The sequence below is a fragment of the Liolophura sinensis genome, chromosome 2, assembly GCF_032854445.1.
Source record: "Liolophura sinensis isolate JHLJ2023 chromosome 2, CUHK_Ljap_v2, whole genome shotgun sequence".
Lineage (NCBI taxonomy): Eukaryota > Metazoa > Mollusca > Polyplacophora > Chitonida > Chitonidae > Liolophura > Liolophura sinensis.
This window is the reverse complement of record NC_088296.1, coordinates 4,606,782-4,624,319: the sequence shown is the minus strand read 5'-3', so window position 1 is coordinate 4,624,319 and position 17,538 is coordinate 4,606,782. Positions and strand designations below refer to the sequence as shown.

At 40.1% G+C, this 17,538-nt stretch overlaps 1 protein-coding gene across 1 annotated transcript; it reads left to right on the top strand.

Annotated features, from left to right (window-relative positions):
- The first annotated feature begins 2,375 nt into the window (after positions 1 to 2,375).
- On the top strand, positions 2,376 to 16,805 carry LOC135462800 (thioredoxin-like protein 1). The gene is made up of 9 exons (XM_064740068.1): positions 2,376 to 2,576; positions 4,133 to 4,229; positions 4,769 to 4,939; positions 6,147 to 6,269; positions 8,145 to 8,211; positions 9,594 to 9,687; positions 13,218 to 13,296; positions 14,458 to 14,562; positions 15,591 to 16,805. The coding sequence occupies exons 1-9, from the start codon at positions 2,473 to 2,475 to the stop codon at positions 15,618 to 15,620; spliced, it is 870 nt and encodes a 289-aa protein (XP_064596138.1). The 5' UTR covers positions 2,376 to 2,472; the 3' UTR covers positions 15,621 to 16,805.
- Positions 16,806 to 17,538: the final 733 nt, after the last annotated feature.

The following is a 17,538-nucleotide window of genomic DNA, read 5'->3' as shown; positions in this document are numbered from 1 at the left end:
CCCGGGATTTGATGGGAAGTTAGTAGTGTCCCAACTAGATCTGGGCAAAGAGCAAACCAAGTGACACGTGGATCTCGTTAGGAGAGGTGGATCCTCTGGAAACAAATTGGGATCGATTCGACTCGAATGGGTACGAAGAGAGTTTATATCTGGGAATCTTGGTTCATAAATAAAAAAAAAAGGACATTGCTTTCGAAATGCTGACCTCTCTAAGCATGGCAAGGGACTCTGATGATGACCGCTACGTATACCGTCCACATTATGGGGATGGGTCTATATAGGCGTCAGAACACAAACGACCAAAGAATTAAAAAAGTATACAAAGCACAAGATTAGGACGGATTTGTGACAGAGAAAGCAGCCAGCAGCTTTCAGTGATGTTGGAAAAGAGCATGGAGTGTTCTGGGCAAATGAATTAAATTAGAATCCAAATCGATTCTACACGACTGAAATCGTGTAACAAGTGGTCGACAATAAATAGCAAAGGCTTTTCAAAGATATATTGCCATATTTACTTGATTTAAAGGAAACTTCAGATCCAAATGGTACATTTTATCTAGACTACAAAGATCAGAACGGCTTCTTGTCACGCAAACATTACGACAAGATGGATAGTTTCAATTATTACATTGTAAGTTGGCCTTAATTTGGTAGCAACATACCGAAGGGATCTGTATCTGGCGTTTAAATAGGCTATCTGGCCTTGTAGCAAATGTTAGATCCTGTGTGTTATGTGACGATTTCAATTAAGATCACAATTACTGCAGAAACTAGTACGTCAAGGTTATTCCATCATACGCCTTCATTCCAAGTTCCTTAAGTTTTTCAATGAGTATAATTCTCTTGTGAGTAAGTATGGACTGAGTGTCTATGGTACTCTGCTTCATAACTATGTCTAATTATGCTGAATTTGGGGCTAGGGACAGAATGTTCGTCCTGATGAATTAGATTGTCACTTTGCACATACGATTTTTTTTTTTTTTTTTTTGATTGGTGTTTTACGCCGTACTCAAGAATATTTCACTTATACGACGGCGGCCAGCATTATGGTAGGTGGAAACCGGGCAGAACCCGGGGGAAACCCACGACCATCCGCAGGTAGCTGACAGGCCTTCCCACATACGGCCGGAGAGAAATCCAGCATGAGCTGGACTTGAACTCACAGCGACCGCATTGGTGAGAGACTCCTGAGTCATTACGCTGCGCTAGCGCGCTAACCAACTGAGCCACGGAGGCTCCTTGCACATATGAACAGCTGTGATCAAATCTCAACTAAGATACATATTTTGTTTATCGACAACTCAAAACCTACCATGGTATACGCGATTTTGATACTGATTTCATTCGCAGGGCCCTGTGTGGCTGAGTGGTTGGCCTGCTAACGCAATGGCCTCTCACCAATGCGGTGATGTGAATATCGTGGGTTTTATTTGCGTTGTAGACTCTTCCCGGGAAGAGGAGAAATAGTCTTGAGTACAGCATTAAACACCAATGAAAATAAGTAAGTAAATAAAAGGTTGAAGATTTAGGGTATACAGGTACGTTTTTCATATACCCAGCTAAACGAAATTTGTGAGGGAAATAGGGAGGGGGGGGGGGGTAAACTAGAATGACGCTGTCTGTCCGTCTGTCTGGTTGTAGACACGATTTTGTCCTTGCATCTCCTCCCAAACTACAGCATCGATTTCTATGAATCTTACCACACACCTTGCCTATCACCTGAACTTGTGCATGTTTTAGTTTAATAGCAATCGAGTAATTATTTTATTAATTGCCCCAATTTAGAACTTTTCGTAACAGTGCTTTCCATGCATTCAGATTTTGTTCAAACTAGCATGCCGATTTTGATGAAACTTACCACATATCTTGCCAATCATCTGAACTTGTGTATGCTTAAGTTCAATTGTCACAATCACCTATCCTAAACTTGTTCAAATGAAAGCTTAATTACAGTCGGCTAATTATTTTAATGTTTACTCCCGTTAAGGTACTTGCTATAAATGTACGCCATGAAGGTCCTATGAACCAATAGATATGAAGCCAAACTAATCAACATGACGTCCTGTCATTTCCTTACAGAAATTTATATTCTGGTTGTTTTGATAGCTTAAAGAATCAAATTACAGTAGTTTAAACGCCTTGTTTTAATGATCTTTCATATTAAGTCATTAAAAATGATATACTATTAACACAATATCTTTTTTTTTTCAGTTTTTTTCAATGGCTTTTTATGAGAGGGGAGGTAACAAGGCTCCAGGTATTGGACCACTCAATGGTTACATATATTGATGACACTACCTTTCCTGTGTTTACAGATAAGACGTCATCAGTTTGAGTAGTTATGACGACGTCACTTCCGGTAAGCGTGACATACGGGTTTTGAATACATGTTGATAAATAATACCGACTTAAAATAGCCAGTGTGTTCGGATTTACGTCGATCTTATCCAGAAAGGCAATACCAGCGGCAGAATGGCATCACATAGAGTCCTGGTCGTCGCTGACGAGGGGCAGTTTCAAACAGAACTCGCAAACGCAGGGGCTAAACTTGTGGTGGTGGATTTCTTCGCGTCATGGTAAACAACAACAACGCCATTGATCTCAACTACGTCACATTAAGAAGCAGTTGTAATACTTAACTGAGGCTGCTTCAGACTTATGTGTTTGCTTTCAGTAGGTCATTTTGCTACGTCTAGTGTATGATAATTTTCCAGGTCGGATGCGATATGTCTGTTCAGTAAGTTCATTAAGAACACACAGTACAGAATTCCAAACTCTCACTTCCTTCACACTTATGGCAAACAAACTCAACTCACGTGCTTATTTCTTTGTCATTGTGCAGTTGAATCTTGAATATTGTCTTCCAGATTTACTAATCTCACCCGCTAAACTAATTTATTCGCTTGTGGTCACATTAACTGCAAAAATTTGGAAGGTTTTGAAGAGCTTGTTGTGGTTTCTGAAATGTGAACCGTGCGGTCGCTGTGAGTTCAAGTCCAGCTCATGCTGGCTTCCTTTCCAGCTGTATGTGGGAATGTCTGACAGCAACCAGCAGATGGTTGTGGATTTTCCCCGGGCTTTGCTCGGTTTCCTTCCACGATAATGCTTGCCACCGTCTTACAGGTGAAATATTCTCGAGTACGGCATAAAAAAGCAATCAAATAAATAAATAAATACATTGGATGTAACCGAGAAACATTGAAAACGTCTTGAAAACTATGACATGTTCATTGCAGTCTGTAGATACAACATCAGGCTTCACAATACAGCCCAGAAGAACTTTAAAAAAAGCTTGTTTGTAAAGTGCAGGTGCGTTTTGGTGGCACAAGCACAGACATCTTTAAGAGCAGTTCCATTGAGTTGGCGTTCGGAAATGTGTGGTGAATTTTGTGAGAGACAGGGATGGACTTGATGAATATCAGAATTTTAAAATAGCAATGAGTATTGTGTTCTATGATATGTGAATGTGTGCTGAAAGACCTAGAAGTGGAGTTCAAGTACATATGGGCTCTGTGGGAGTTAAGTTAATGTTGCAGCCCAGTGTCATTGACCCTCTTCTCAGATGTTTAGTTTGAGAAGCAAATTCTTCAGTGAATTGACATCATATCCTCTATCACAAACATGCAGCATCATAAAACCAAGCTGCTCACAACACTTTATAAAGCTTCTTACCAGGGTGAATGGGACTCAGCCATGATTATGTCAGCACCAGAACAAATATACGAAAAACAAACTTTGTCATCCAGGGCTAGCCATGGTCAAGTTAACATCCAGAAACCTTTGAAGTTTGAGGTAAAGTTGCTAGTAAAGCAAGAGCATTTCAGATTGACACTCTGTACTTGACATTTGCAGCTTCTCTGTTTTTTTTGTTTTTGTTTTTTTTTTGTCACAAGTGAGTATGGACAGGAACATGCAGCATTTGACTTCTCTGTATGTACCTTGCAGATCACTTAAATAACCATAAACTCTTTTTCTTTTTTTTTTTTTTAAAAGCTTTTTTGAGATCCAGATGAATTCCCTTAACTTTGATTTTAGGGAATATACATGTAGATATCATCTACATCTCTTGTCATGAAAAAGTTGTGGAATTTCACTTGACATCGTGTAAATGAGAACCGCTCCTCTGTTACAGGTGTGGGCCATGCCAGAGGATAGCTCCAAGCTTTGAGCAGTTCAGTCGCACCTACCCAAATGCTGTATTCCTCAAGGTGGATGTAGACCAGACGCCGGTAAGTCTTTGTTTATTCAGAAAATATGACAGGTGCTAACTAGGGGGATGTTAGAGCAACGAAACATGACTGGTTGGCCCATTATCAGTGTGACATGACTGGGTGTAGGTGTCATGTCTGATGTTTGTGGCATGGTACTTCAGTTGCAGTATCCCTTTGGCAGCATGGACTCGCCCTGCCACAAAAAAACACAGTGTATGAACTCACACTGAAAGGCTCCTTGTTGTTGTATCACTGAAAAGTATGATGTAAAACCCCAAGCGTACATTTCTGTGTCAGTCTGTTGAACCATTTCATTTTTCTCTCCTGCTCATCTTAAATGACAAGAAGGCGATTGGAAACCTGCTCTCACAGCCAAGTCCGTTCAGCATATTGTAGGGGTGCTGTATTCCCAGTGTGTAAAAACAGTGCAGTAAGGGAGAAATCAGATTTTGATCCAGAAAACTTTGATCTAGGGAGATGGAAGAAAAAACCCCACATGGTGTGACATTATACTTATTGCTGCGATTATAGGTGAAATATTGATTCATTTTTGCCAGGATGTAGCTCACAGCCGAGATGTCCGAGCCATGCCAACTTTCCTGTTCTACAAAAACATGACCAAAGTGGACAGCTTACAGGGGGCGGACCCTGCGAGCCTGGAGGCTAAGATTAAGCAGCATTATGAGGGAGAGGATGGTGTACAGGGAGACGCACCTGTCAAAGGACACGTAAGTCAACAACCAAAGTAGCATGACGCTCGTGTGGTAGCGTAATTTAAGTTCCATGTTGTTTTTGGTTGTTTTCAGTCAGAAGTCTGCTTCCACTTCCGTGGGTGCACCTTTGGTGACAATGAGCAGTTGATGACACTCATGTTCCCTTTGTGTAGTATTATGTTCATTTAAGATTGCTTAACTCTTACCCATCTCTACTTCACATGCAAAATTTTGTTCGGAACATGTCAACGATCAGTGGTTTACCTCAGGCACTCCGTTTTCCTCTAACCATTATATGTATCGTTTTGGAAAAAAAACAAAACGGAAACAAAGTTCTCCAAAATGGCGATAAACAGTAAACAATTCAGTATCAATCCAAAGTTTAGTCAAATTGAATATTTCAATATTTTTTGAAGGCCAAGTGTCAGTATGCATGTACTGGCTAAGCCTGTGCCTGGTGTCATGTCTGGTTAGGGTGACATAAGCAGAAAAAAATGCCTCCACTTGTTATAGAAAAAACTCACATCTGATTGGATAAAACTGATGACATGCTGATATATACATACATTTAGACTAGTGTTGTTGTTTGTTTTTTAAATGTGGAGAAAACATTACAAAAACATAAAGTTCAGATGAAATAATGTGAATAGTGGTAAATGCAGTATTTAATATTTTTTCAATTTTTGATTAGAGAGAGTAAGACTCTTGAAAATAGTTTTTATATAATGGGTATTTGGGACCACCTTGTGGTATATATCGGTTTAGCATAATAATGTTTTAAATGAGAATGTAACTCAGCTTTATTAAATACATGTATATTTGCACTGCAATTTGGCCTTTTCAGCTAACAAATGTATTCAACCTGGATTTTGATCATATTTATATTTTTGATTTATTCATAAATATTATCATAATTAGTATTAAACGTATGTCTTACTCTTTGGATATAAATAACAAATTTACATTCAAATACATTTATTAGACATGCATCACATCTTTATTTACAAGGTTATAATGTAAGGACAATATGTGGTCCTAAAGACCTTCAACACAGAAATACTTTCAGTAAAATTGAAAAAATATTAAAGACCATTGCTTGCAAATAAGATTTCACACTCTTTCATCTAAATTTGGCATCATTTTTTTATATTTTCTTCTCCTTTTAAGCAGAATTGGATTCATATGTGACTGATTATAACACTCATTCTCTCTATCATTGTAGGGAGATTTGAATAGTTTTCTGAACAAGTCAGGCTGTGAGTGTCTGAATGAATCTGACGATCACCCGTTCACTCATGCGATCACTCAGAAGGGTGGGTACCTGGAATCAGATTGTGACGAGCAGGTGGGTTCATTAACGATCAGATTTATTACTTATATACAGGTGAAATGTCAGAATTTCCTTCACTGATAAAAGTGATATTTCTCTCAGTTAGATATCGCTATGTTTATTACATTTTGATATTTCACACTCAGATGCCATGACGTCAAAAAAAAGACACGCTTTGTTTTACAGCGTTCCAATCCATGCTTAGTGAGATATCATACATGTAATATAATTTTAGCCTACTTAACCATTGGAGATTCCTATGTCATGCAACAAGACAGGATGTGACGAAAGACGCCATGTACAACATTGCATTATCATGACTGTATACTCGAGTCTGTGCAGGCACGCAGCTAAAAACTTTCCTAATTCTTTTATCATTCTTTTTTAAATGCACAAAATCATCATACCTTAATACATCTAAGTTTTAGGACAGATATTGGTGGTGCTGAAAGCAGAGAGTTTCATATCCCTACTGTTTTTTTTTTGTTTTTTTTTTTTGAAAAGTAAAGATATGAATATGTTGTTCATTAGAAGGACTAACCATGTGAAAAAAAAAGGAAACTAAATACCGGCCCAGACAGCACAGTTGGTAGAGCGTCCGCTTCAGGACCGGTAGATCCAGGATCAATCCTTGATCGAGTCACACCTAAGACTTTAAAAGAGGAAGTTGTAACTTCCTCGCTTGGCGTTCAGCTTGAAGGGGATAGTGCAACGACTGGTTGACCCGTATCAATATAATGGCTCGGGCTGTGCGGCTTACTTGCCCTCCGTAAGTCGTCTCAGTGAAGCAGCACTAAATAAAAGAGCGGTGGAAATCAGTCCTGCAACAAGGAGGCACATTACACGTACATGCACCCTAAGGATTACTTCGTTGTCATATGACTGAAAAATTGTTGAGTACGACCTTAAACCCCAAGCACTCACTCACTCACTCACTTAAATGAGTAATCAATTTTATAGCCTATACTGATTCAGCTCTACCTGGGCAAAAACTAACTTGACTGATATCAAGTTTACCTAAATAAAAGGTGGCCAGAATAGCAAGTGTTGATCTACATTCTGTACATGAATAAAAGTTGGTCAAATTAGCTGATATCAGCCGACTTGAGGAAAAATTGGTCAGATTAGCAGGTACACTGTATTAGTTACCTTGAGTCAGACATGATGAATGAAGATATAAAATTACCTGTTCAAAATTGGTCACATAGGCAAGTACTTGTATTATTGTATTTACTTGATCAAAAATTGATCACATAGGCAAGTACTTGTATTATTGTATTTACTTGATCAAAAATTGGTCACATAGGCAGGTACTTGTATTATTGTATTTACTTGATCAAAAATTGGTCGCACAGGCAAGTACTTGTATTATTGTATTTACTTGATCAAAAATTGGTCACATAGGCAAGTACTTGTATTATTGTATTTACTTGATCAAAAATTGGTCACATAGGCAGGTACTTGTATTATTGTATTTCACATGAAATTTACCTTTCTTTCAAGTCACACAATTTGCTTGATACTAATTGATTCATCTACATAATTGTACCACTTAAGATGTTTTTTTTTTTTTGTAAAATTTGATTAATATCTTATTGGAAAAACTTACATGCTGGTATCAGCATGAGACTACGCTTACATATGACCGTTTGCACACTGTTAGCTTCTGTGAAGACCACGTGTCCTCCGCCATTATTGTGTGCATATCTGTATATCACTTGTGGGAAACGTAGGTAGTTTACGCTGGTCTCTTTGGAGTCCTCCATCCATTGCATAAGTGAATAATTCTTGAGTAAAGTGTTAAGCAACAGTGAAATAGATGGCTGAATCTAGCTACATACATGTTCATACATGCTGTCATTGACCTGATTGGCGTTCTTTGTTTTTCAGTTGATTATTCACATGGCATTTAACCAGGCTGTCAAACTGCACTCGCTACAGCTGTTAGCGCCTGAGGGTAAGTTGTCAGTGTGTCAAACTACACTCACTACAGCTGTTAGCGCCTGAGGGTAAGTTGTCAGTGTGTCAAACTACACTCGCTACAGCTGTTAGCGCCTGAGGGTAAGTTGTCAGTGTGTCAAACTACACTCCCTACAGCTGTTAGCGCCTGAGGGTAAGTTGTCAGTGTGTCAAACTACACTCCCCACAGCTGTTAGCGCCCGAGGATAAGTTGTCAGTGTGTCAAACTACACTCCCTACAGCTGTTAGCGCCCGAGGGTAAGTGGTCAGTGTGTCAAACTACACTCCCTACAGCTGTTAGCGCCTGAGGGTAAGATGTCAGTGTGTCAAACTACACTCATTGCAGCTGTTAGCGCCTGAGGGTAAGATGTCAGTGTGTTAAACTACACTCCCTAAAGCTGTTAGCGCCCGAGGGTAAGTTGTCAGTGTGTCAAACTACACTCCCTACAGCTGTTAGCGCCTGAGGGTAAGATGTCAGTGTGTTAAACTACACTCCCTAAAGCTGTTAGTGCCTGCGGGTAAGATGTCATATAAGTGAAAACTCAAAGTACTTGAACCAGGAGATGGACTGTGTACAAGACAAGACAAGACAAGACATCTCTGTGACACAGACTATCAATAAAAATCTGCTGGTTGTATGTAACTTGACAGCCCCACCAAAGGTAGACCCTACTCTGAGGTGTCATATTGAGGTCTTGAGAGATTTGCATTTTTCGTCCATGTTAATTTTTGTAAAGTCTGTAATTTTTTTGGTTGGAGACAACAAAAAGAACTTCCGTGTACTCCCATGCAGCTTTATGTCAACTCATACCCGCGAGTGTTGGCGTCGGCGTCCAATGACAGAGAAAGCACTGTTAAAGTGTTGGGCGTGGTATCGTTTTATTGCGCTGAGGTTTTGCTCACAAGTCGAGCACTGTCACACGTAGGGGATGGTTTCATCGATGATTCGCTATGTGCATGTTAATTACTGTCAGTTACAAAATTCACGACTTGTAATTCAATCTTTTTTTTCTTATTCAAGCATATTCTGAGGACATTATTCTCAGAACATCACACTTTTAAAATGATACTTTTTTTGTGATGTCTGGAAATTTGTCAACCCAGCCAATTTAGTTTTATCTTTGAAAGAAAGTGCATGAACCTGACTGAGAGTTGCTCTATGGTATGCGACAAGGTGGAGGTTGAGGGTATTTGAGTTGTCACTATAGGGGGAGAGATTTGGTGCTGGTAAGAGTTGTGTCCCTTAGTTCTGAAGCTTACGTGTATGTTCCTTCCCTGTGTTGGTCCCAATGATGAAAACATACAATGATAGAGTGTTGTAAATTACACACCCTGTATTTAAACAATAATATTGGCCTTGTGTGTTAATTTGTTTTGCAGATAAAGGACCAAAGACAATAAAAATCTTCATAAATCAGCCCCACACTCTTGATTTTGACCAATGTGAAAACATGGAGCCTTTGCAGAAGTTTGAGTAAGTTGATGACTAGATATATGTTTCATACATAACACTGATGGAGGTCTAGACATCTTTATTACATCGTGTGTATAAGCATGTGTATGTCCAGTATGCATGGTGGAGATTTCATCACTGCGGGACAACAAATCCCTGTCACTGTGGTAATGCTGGATGGCTGTTTCCAGTATGCATGGTGGAGATTTCATCACTGCGGGACAACAAATCCCTGTCACTGTGTTAATGCTGGATGGCTGTTTCCAGTATGCATGGTGGAGATTTCATCACTGCAGGACAAACAAATCCCTGTCACTGTGTTAATGCTGGATGGCTGTTTCCAGTATGCATGGTGGAGATTTCATCACTGCGGGACAGACAAATCCCTGTCACTGTGTTAATGCTGGATGGCTGTTTCCAGTATGCATGGTGGAGATTTCCTCACTGCGGGACAACAAATCCCTGTCACTGTGTTAATGCTGGATGGCTGTTTCCAGTATGCATGGTGGAGATTTCATCACTGCGGGACAACAAATCCCTGTCACTGTGTTAATGCTGGATGGCTGTTTCCAGTATGCATGGTGGAGATTTCATCACTGCAGGACAAACAAATCCCTGTCACTGTGTTAATGCTGGATGGCTGTTTCCAGTATGCATGGTGGAGATTTCATCACTGCGGGACAAACAAATCCCTGTCACTGTGTTAATGGTGGATGGCTGTTTCCAGTATGCATGGTGGAGATTTCATCACTGCAGGATGAACAAATCCCTATCACTGTGTTAATGCTGGATGGCTGTTTCCAGTATGCACGGTGGAGATTTCATCACTGCAGGATGAACAAATCCCTATCACTGTGTTAATGCTGGATGGCTGTTTCCAGTATGCACGGTGGAGATTTCATCACTGCGGGACAACAAATCCCTGTCACTGTGGTAATGCTGGATGGCTGTTTCCAGTATGCATGGTGGAGATTTCATCACTGCGGGACAACAAATCCCTGTCACTGTGTTAATGCTGGATGGCTGTTTCCAGTATGCATGGTGGAGATTTCATCACTGCAGGACAAACAAATCCCTGTCACTGTGTTAATGATGGATGGCTGTTTCCAGTATGCATGGTGGAGATTTCATCACTGCAGGACAAACAAATCCCTGTCACTGTGTTAATGCTGGATGGCTGTTTCCAGTATGCATGGTGGAGATTTCATCACTGCGGGACAAACAAATCCCTGTCAGTGTTACTACTGGATGGCTGTTTCCAGTATGCACGGTGGAGATTTCATCACTGCGGGACAAACAAATCCCTGTCACTGTGTTAATGCTGGATGGCTGTTTCCAGTATGCATGGTGGAGATTTCATCACTGGGGACAAACAAATCCCTGTCACTGTGTTAATGGTGGATGGCTGTTTCCAGTATGCATGTTGGAGATTTCCTCACTGGGGGACAAACAAATCCCTGTCACTGTGTTACTACTGGGTGGCTGTTTCCAGTGTGCACGGTGGAGATTTCATCACTGCAGGACAAACAAATCCCTATCACTGTATTACAGCTGGATGGCTGTTTCCAGTATGCACTGTGGAGATTTCATCACTGGGGGACAAACAAATCCCTGTCACTGTGTTAATGCTGGATGGCTGTTTCCAGTATGCACGGTGGAGATTTCATCACTGCAGGATGAACAAATCCCTATCACTGTGTTACTACTGGATGGCTGTTTCCAGTATGCACGGTGGAGATTTCATCACTGCAGGATGAACAAATCCCTATCACTGTGTTACTACTGGATGGCTGTTTCCAGTATGCATGGTGGAGATTTCATCACTGCAGGATGAACAAATCCCTGTCACTGTGTTAATGCTGGATGGCTGTTGCCAGTATGCACGGTGGAGATTTCATCACTGCAGGATGAACAAATCCCTATCACTGTGTTACTACTGGATGGCTGTTTCCAGTATGCACGGTGGAGATTTCATCACTGCAGGATGAACAAATCCCTATCACTGTGTTAATGCTGGATGGCTGTTTCCAGTATGCACGGTGGAGATTTCATCACTGCAGGATGAACAAATCCCTATCACTGTGTTAATGCTGGATGGCTGTTTCCAGTATGCACGGTGGAGATTTCATCACTGCAGGATGAACAAATCCCTATCACTGTGTTAATGCTGGATGGCTGTTTCCAGTATGCACGGTGGAGATTTCCTCACTGGGGGACAAACAAATCCCTGTCACTGTGTTAATGCTGGATGGCTGTTTCCAGTATGCACAGTAGAGATTTCATCACTGCAGGACAAACAAATCCCTGTCACTGTGTTAATGCTGGATGGCTGTTTCCAGTATGCACGGTGGAGATTTCATCACTGCAGGATGAACAAATCCCTATCACTGTGTTAATGCTGGATGGCTGTTTCCAGTATGCACCGTGGAGATTTCATCACTGCAGGATGAACAAATCCCTGTCACTGTGTTAATGGTGGATGGCTGTTTCCAGTATGCACGGTGGAGATTTCATCACTGTGGGACGAACAGATCCCTGTCACTGTGTTAAAGCATTATGTCCCCTGGCAGTTACACACAGTTCAGCAAAATCTGTGAATATTATCCCACTTGTTGTGACATCTGGGACTTCACATGGGTTCGAGGACAGTATCAAGTTAAAAATTTTGAAAAAAAGAAATTGGATTGGAGTTGAATTCTGGGCTGTCACTGAAGACTGTGATGTTGTACCCTAGACATAAATGCTCATGTGCTTTTGTTTATCCCACCTGTGACATGTCACACACATGTGTACAGGGGCAATGTTTGAAACAGCTATCTGTCATTCAGTCAGTGAGATCATTCATTCAGTGAGATCATTCATTCATTGAGATCATTCAGTCAGTGAGATCCTTCATTCAGTGAGATCCTTCAGTCAGTGAGATCCTTCAGTCAGTGAGATCATTCAGTCAGTGAGATCATTCAGTCAATGAGATCATTCATTCATTGAGATCAGTCAATGAGATTATTCAGTCAGTGAGATCATTCTGTCAGTGAGATTTTTCAGTGAGTGTGATCATTCATGCAGTGAGATCATTCAGTCAGTGAGATCATTCAGTCATTGAGATCATTCAGTCATTGAGATCATTCGGTCAATGAGATCATTTATTCATTGAGATCATTCAGTCAGTGAGATTTTTCAATCAGTGAGATCATTCATTCAGTGAGATTATTCAGTCAATGAGATCATTCAGTCAGTGAGATTATTCATTCAGTGAGATCATTCATTCAGTGAGATCGTGCATTCAGTGAGATCATTCAGTCAGTGAGATCGTTCAGTCAGTGAGATTTTTCCGTCAGTGAGATCAGTCAATCAGAGATCGTTCAGTCAGTGAGATCGTTCATTCAGTGAGATCATTCAGTCATTGAGATCGTTCATTCAGTGAGATCATTCAGTCAGTGAGATCAGTCAGTCAGTGAGATTGTTCAGTCAGTGAGATCAGTCAATCAGTCATAAACTACTGGAGGGATCATGACTTAAGCTAGAATAATCCATCTCTCTTTTTCTTTCAGTTTAACTCCTGATGACATGAAGGAAGGGGCTACAATAGGCTTACGATATGTCAAATACCAGAATGTTCAAACAGTAACGGTAAGTGTGCTACTCTATCTACTGGACGGGGTGTCATATCTGTTGTCATCTTGGTGGGGTGTTGTGTCTGGTGTCATCTGTTGGGTTTAGGTCATGTCTGATGTTAAACATTGGGCAGATGTCATGTTTGGTGTCAGTGTGTGGGTGAGGTGTCATATATGATGTCATTGAGTGGGTGCAGTGTCATATATGATGTCATTGAGTGGGTGCGGTGTCATCAACTTGGTTGGATGTTTCCTCCAGGCCTCTTCTATCTTCTTCCATATATAAATAGTGATTGTCATGAAATAAAAGTAAGTGTGGGAGAAAATGTCTGAAGTATGACTTTTTGTCTTGATGAAATGAAACTGAAAACTTCATCATTCAAGATTGGATAAAAATTCCTCGTGTACATCTACTGTAGGAATAATTATCTTGTGTCTCTTGTCTGGTGTCATTGGCATAGTGTTTTTGTGAATCATCTATTTAGATGTGCAAATATATGAGGGTGACTCACATTCTGACAAGATTAAAATAATGTAAAAAGGCAATATTATCTAATTATGCCAAAATTTAGAAAACAAATCCAAATAAGGTAATTTTTAAGGTACATGTACATGTAAAAAGTCTTAAGGTGTAGCCCCAACCAGTTTGTCATGTATCTGACAAGATGCCATCTGTGGTCTGTCCATTGGGGTTGGTTTAGTTTTTTTTTTTTTGATTGTTGTTTTACGTATAGGGGGATATCCATAACAATCCACAGGATGCCATTGTGGTAACTAGTGAAATATTTTTGAGTATGGTTTTTTGAGTATGGTTTTATTAGTAAACCTGACTATATCAAATCAAATCAAATCATTCAAATAGTCAAATAGAAATATCTAAAAATTCTACATCATGACTGTTGGTAAATTGGGTTGAAATAAGTATTGATGTTAAAAACGTGTCATGCTGGCTTCCTCTTCAGCCGTACGTGGGAAGGTCTGCCACCAACAGTTGTGGGTTTCCCCCAGGCTCTGCCCGGTTTCCACACCCACCATAATGCTGGCCGCCGTCGTATGAGTGAAATATTCTTGAGTATGGCGTAAAACACCAATCAAATAAATAAATAAATTAAAAATGTGTCTTTTGAAAATTAATACTAAGTAAATAAATAACTTTTGTGTTGTTGTTTTGCCACAGATATTTGTGAAGGACAACCAGAAAGGTACAGAAACCACGCAGATAGACTACATAGCTTTTATAGGATCCCCAGTCTCTACAACGAACATGTCTGACTTCAAACGGGTGAGTGACAAGAAGCAGTTTTTGGGTGTGTGATGTTGGCTGAGTGAATGAACGAGTGAATGATCGTTGATTATTGCCATTTTGGCAATATTGCACCCATAATGTGAGAATATGATTAAACTGGGAGACTTAGTTAATCTTAATTAAAGTAAAGATTAAAAGTAATTTAAGTAAAGAGAGGTGTTGTGAGAAGGGAATCGTATTGTGGAGGTGGCGGTGTCCAGTTTGGTTACAGTTTTGTGGCCAGCCATAGGGCTGCAGTGGCCACATATAGTACACAGATCGCCATTAGTCGCTAGCGATTTACATATCAAAGACCAATTTTTTCCACATAGCTCCTATACCTATACCAGTCACACGATTGCAGATGCCATCCATATACATAAATTGCCACAGGCAGATGACAATTTTTCCTGTCAGTGACCTGTGCGGTAAATTTGTGCACCAACTCCCCACAGTGTGTTTTAACACCACAATGATTTACAACTTTATAAGCTACGAAGTCACTGCTCTGCTATCCTTACACTTACGATAGACATAGTTGTGAAAGTATAATAAATTTGGCCTTTTTTTGTTGATTTAATTGCAAGATCTTAACTCTGTCTAATGAGAGAATAATATCTGTATGACAGTGTCAGTGGTTCTACTTTATTTTGGATTAGAGGTCAACATTTGAACTTTTCACATGGCGTTTAGCGTTCAGCATGAAGGGGATAGTGCAACGACTGGTTGACCCGTATCAGTATAATGGCTCGCGCGTGACAGCTTACTTTGCCTTCGGTGAGGACTCTCAATGAAGCAGCACTATATAAAAGAGCTGTGGAAATACGTCCTGCAACAAGGAGGCACGTTACGTGCACTCTAAGGATTCCTTCGCCGTCATATGACTGAAAAATTGTTAAGTACGACGTTAAACCCCAAGCACTCACTCACTCGCTCATTCACACTTACGGCAAGTGCTTGATACATCCCTTGTTGCTTGCATCTTACGACATTTTATTTGTGATTTTGTTCCCCTTCCGTCTTAGGTTGCGGGGAAGAAAGGAGAAAGTCATTAGTGTCTGCCTGAGGACGTGACTGCCGGAGGAATTTCCACGGGGTAGGGGATGAGGGATGTGGGGTTGGCGGATGAGAGATGTGGGGTGAGAAGGGAGGGAGGCTCAGGATACAAGAACATCTACTATAACACGGTGGTACCTGGCATCCACGCTGACGTCATGAAGAAATGCCAGCAGATGTGAGAAGTAAGATGTTTTGATGGAACAGTTCAAAGTCCGACAGCAGTGCAGTTTCTGGCCGTCGTCGTACATGTGTACGAGATGATGTAATGTTTCGGCAAAATGGAATCTATGTTGAATATCTCTTCAGAGATTGGACAATACAGGAGACAAATCCAAACAATAGCTTACACTTTTTAGGTGAGGAGTTGTTTTTCTCTGTTTCATTTTTGGCATTTCCTATTTCTCGTTATGTTTTTGCCAGTGAATTCCTGTTGGTTATAGCGCCATAAGGGAACATAATTTATAAGGAAAGTTACGAAAAGTTGGTTTATGACGCTCTGCGAAAATGGGCGCATGCCTCACATTGTTTAGCTCCAGTTTCCCTTACATGGTAAAAAAAGTACTTTATTTTTTCTGGAAAATGCCAAGCATAAATCAGTACTCAAAGATTGGGAGCTGAAGATATTCTGAAAACCGTTAGCCTGTTCACTCTAGCAGCGCCCAGAATGTACATGTGGATTCCAGTCTAGGATGGACTTCCGGATGGGGTCACACCATTTTATGTCGTTGTTTTAGGGGAAGATTGAAGCCTTTTCCAATGTTATGGGAGGATTTAAAAAAAATTAAATCTGAAAAATTTACGGCAAAGATGGACTGTTTCCGTAAATTTTTCATGTTGAGGAGATATTTACCTGATCTGAACGCCTTGAAAATGAAGTAAATAATTAAGACATAGTCTTTAAGATTGTACAAAATAAAAGAGATGAACTTTCAGTTTTATTTTCATTCATTTTGATATTTTTTGTTTTTAACATTGGCTCGCCTGTAATACACGCCCAAAAATTTGTGTCGCCCGAGGTTAAACAGTAACTGATGTATGACGTGCAAGTGTCGAGGCTGTTTACACCAACGATAGAAATATTTAATTTTAATATTCATGGTCAGCGCTCCTCTTTAGTAAACAATGTTGTATAATTAATTCCTGGATTAAATTAAATCACATGCATGTCACGACGGTAAGATGCATGTCACGACGGTAACATGCACGTTCGATGAATTGGGTAAAGCTGTATTGTGTTGAGAACATAGACTTGTGAAAGAGAACTGTCAATAAAAATGTTAGAAAACTGTCAATAAAAAGATTTAGGCTGGCTTAAAGTGAGAATAAATTGATCTGCATTTGTCTATGCAAATGCTGAAGGAAAAATGTGAGATGTATTTCGCATTATACAGAATGTTATGGATATATGTGTGTTTGATACTTATTTCTATTTTAATGGAAGATATAGAGGTATGCCTTTGAAATTCATTCCAATAATAAAGCCTCTCAGATGTCAAAGTATTTGTTAAAACTCCAGTTTTCCAGCGGGGCGGAGGGGAGTGGAGGAGGGTTACTCTACTCCGTTCGTGTAAACGCTAAAGGGTAGCAACATACAGTGAATTTCCCGGAAGAGAACAGTGATTTTCCTGTGTTTTACCTAAAAGAGAACAGTGCTTTCCCCTTGTTTTAATATCCGATAGAGAACAGTGATTTTCCCGTGTTTTACCCAAAAGAGAACAGTGCTTTCCCCTTGTTTTAATATCCGATAGAGAACAGTGATTTTCCCGTGTTTTACCCAAAAGAGAACAGTGCTTTCCCCTTGTTTTAATATCCGATAGAGAACAGTAATTTTCCCGTGTTTTACCCAAAAGAGAACAGTGCTTTCCCCTTGTTTTAATATCCGATGGAGAACAGTGATTTTTCTGTGTTTTACCT

Bases quoted from the DNA above. Each gene is read 5' to 3' on its own strand.
- LOC135462800 (XM_064740068.1), top strand. From the start codon at position 2,473: ATGGCATCACATAGAGTCCTGGTCGTCGCTGACGAGGGGCAGTTTCAA. The intron at 8,212-9,593 runs GTAAGTTGTCAG...TTTGTTTTGCAG, and splicing joins ACAGCTGTTAGCGCCTGAGG to ATAAAGGACCAAAGACAATA. The intron at 14,563-15,590 runs GTGAGTGACAAG...CTTCCGTCTTAG, and splicing joins ACATGTCTGACTTCAAACGG to GTTGCGGGGAAGAAAGGAGA.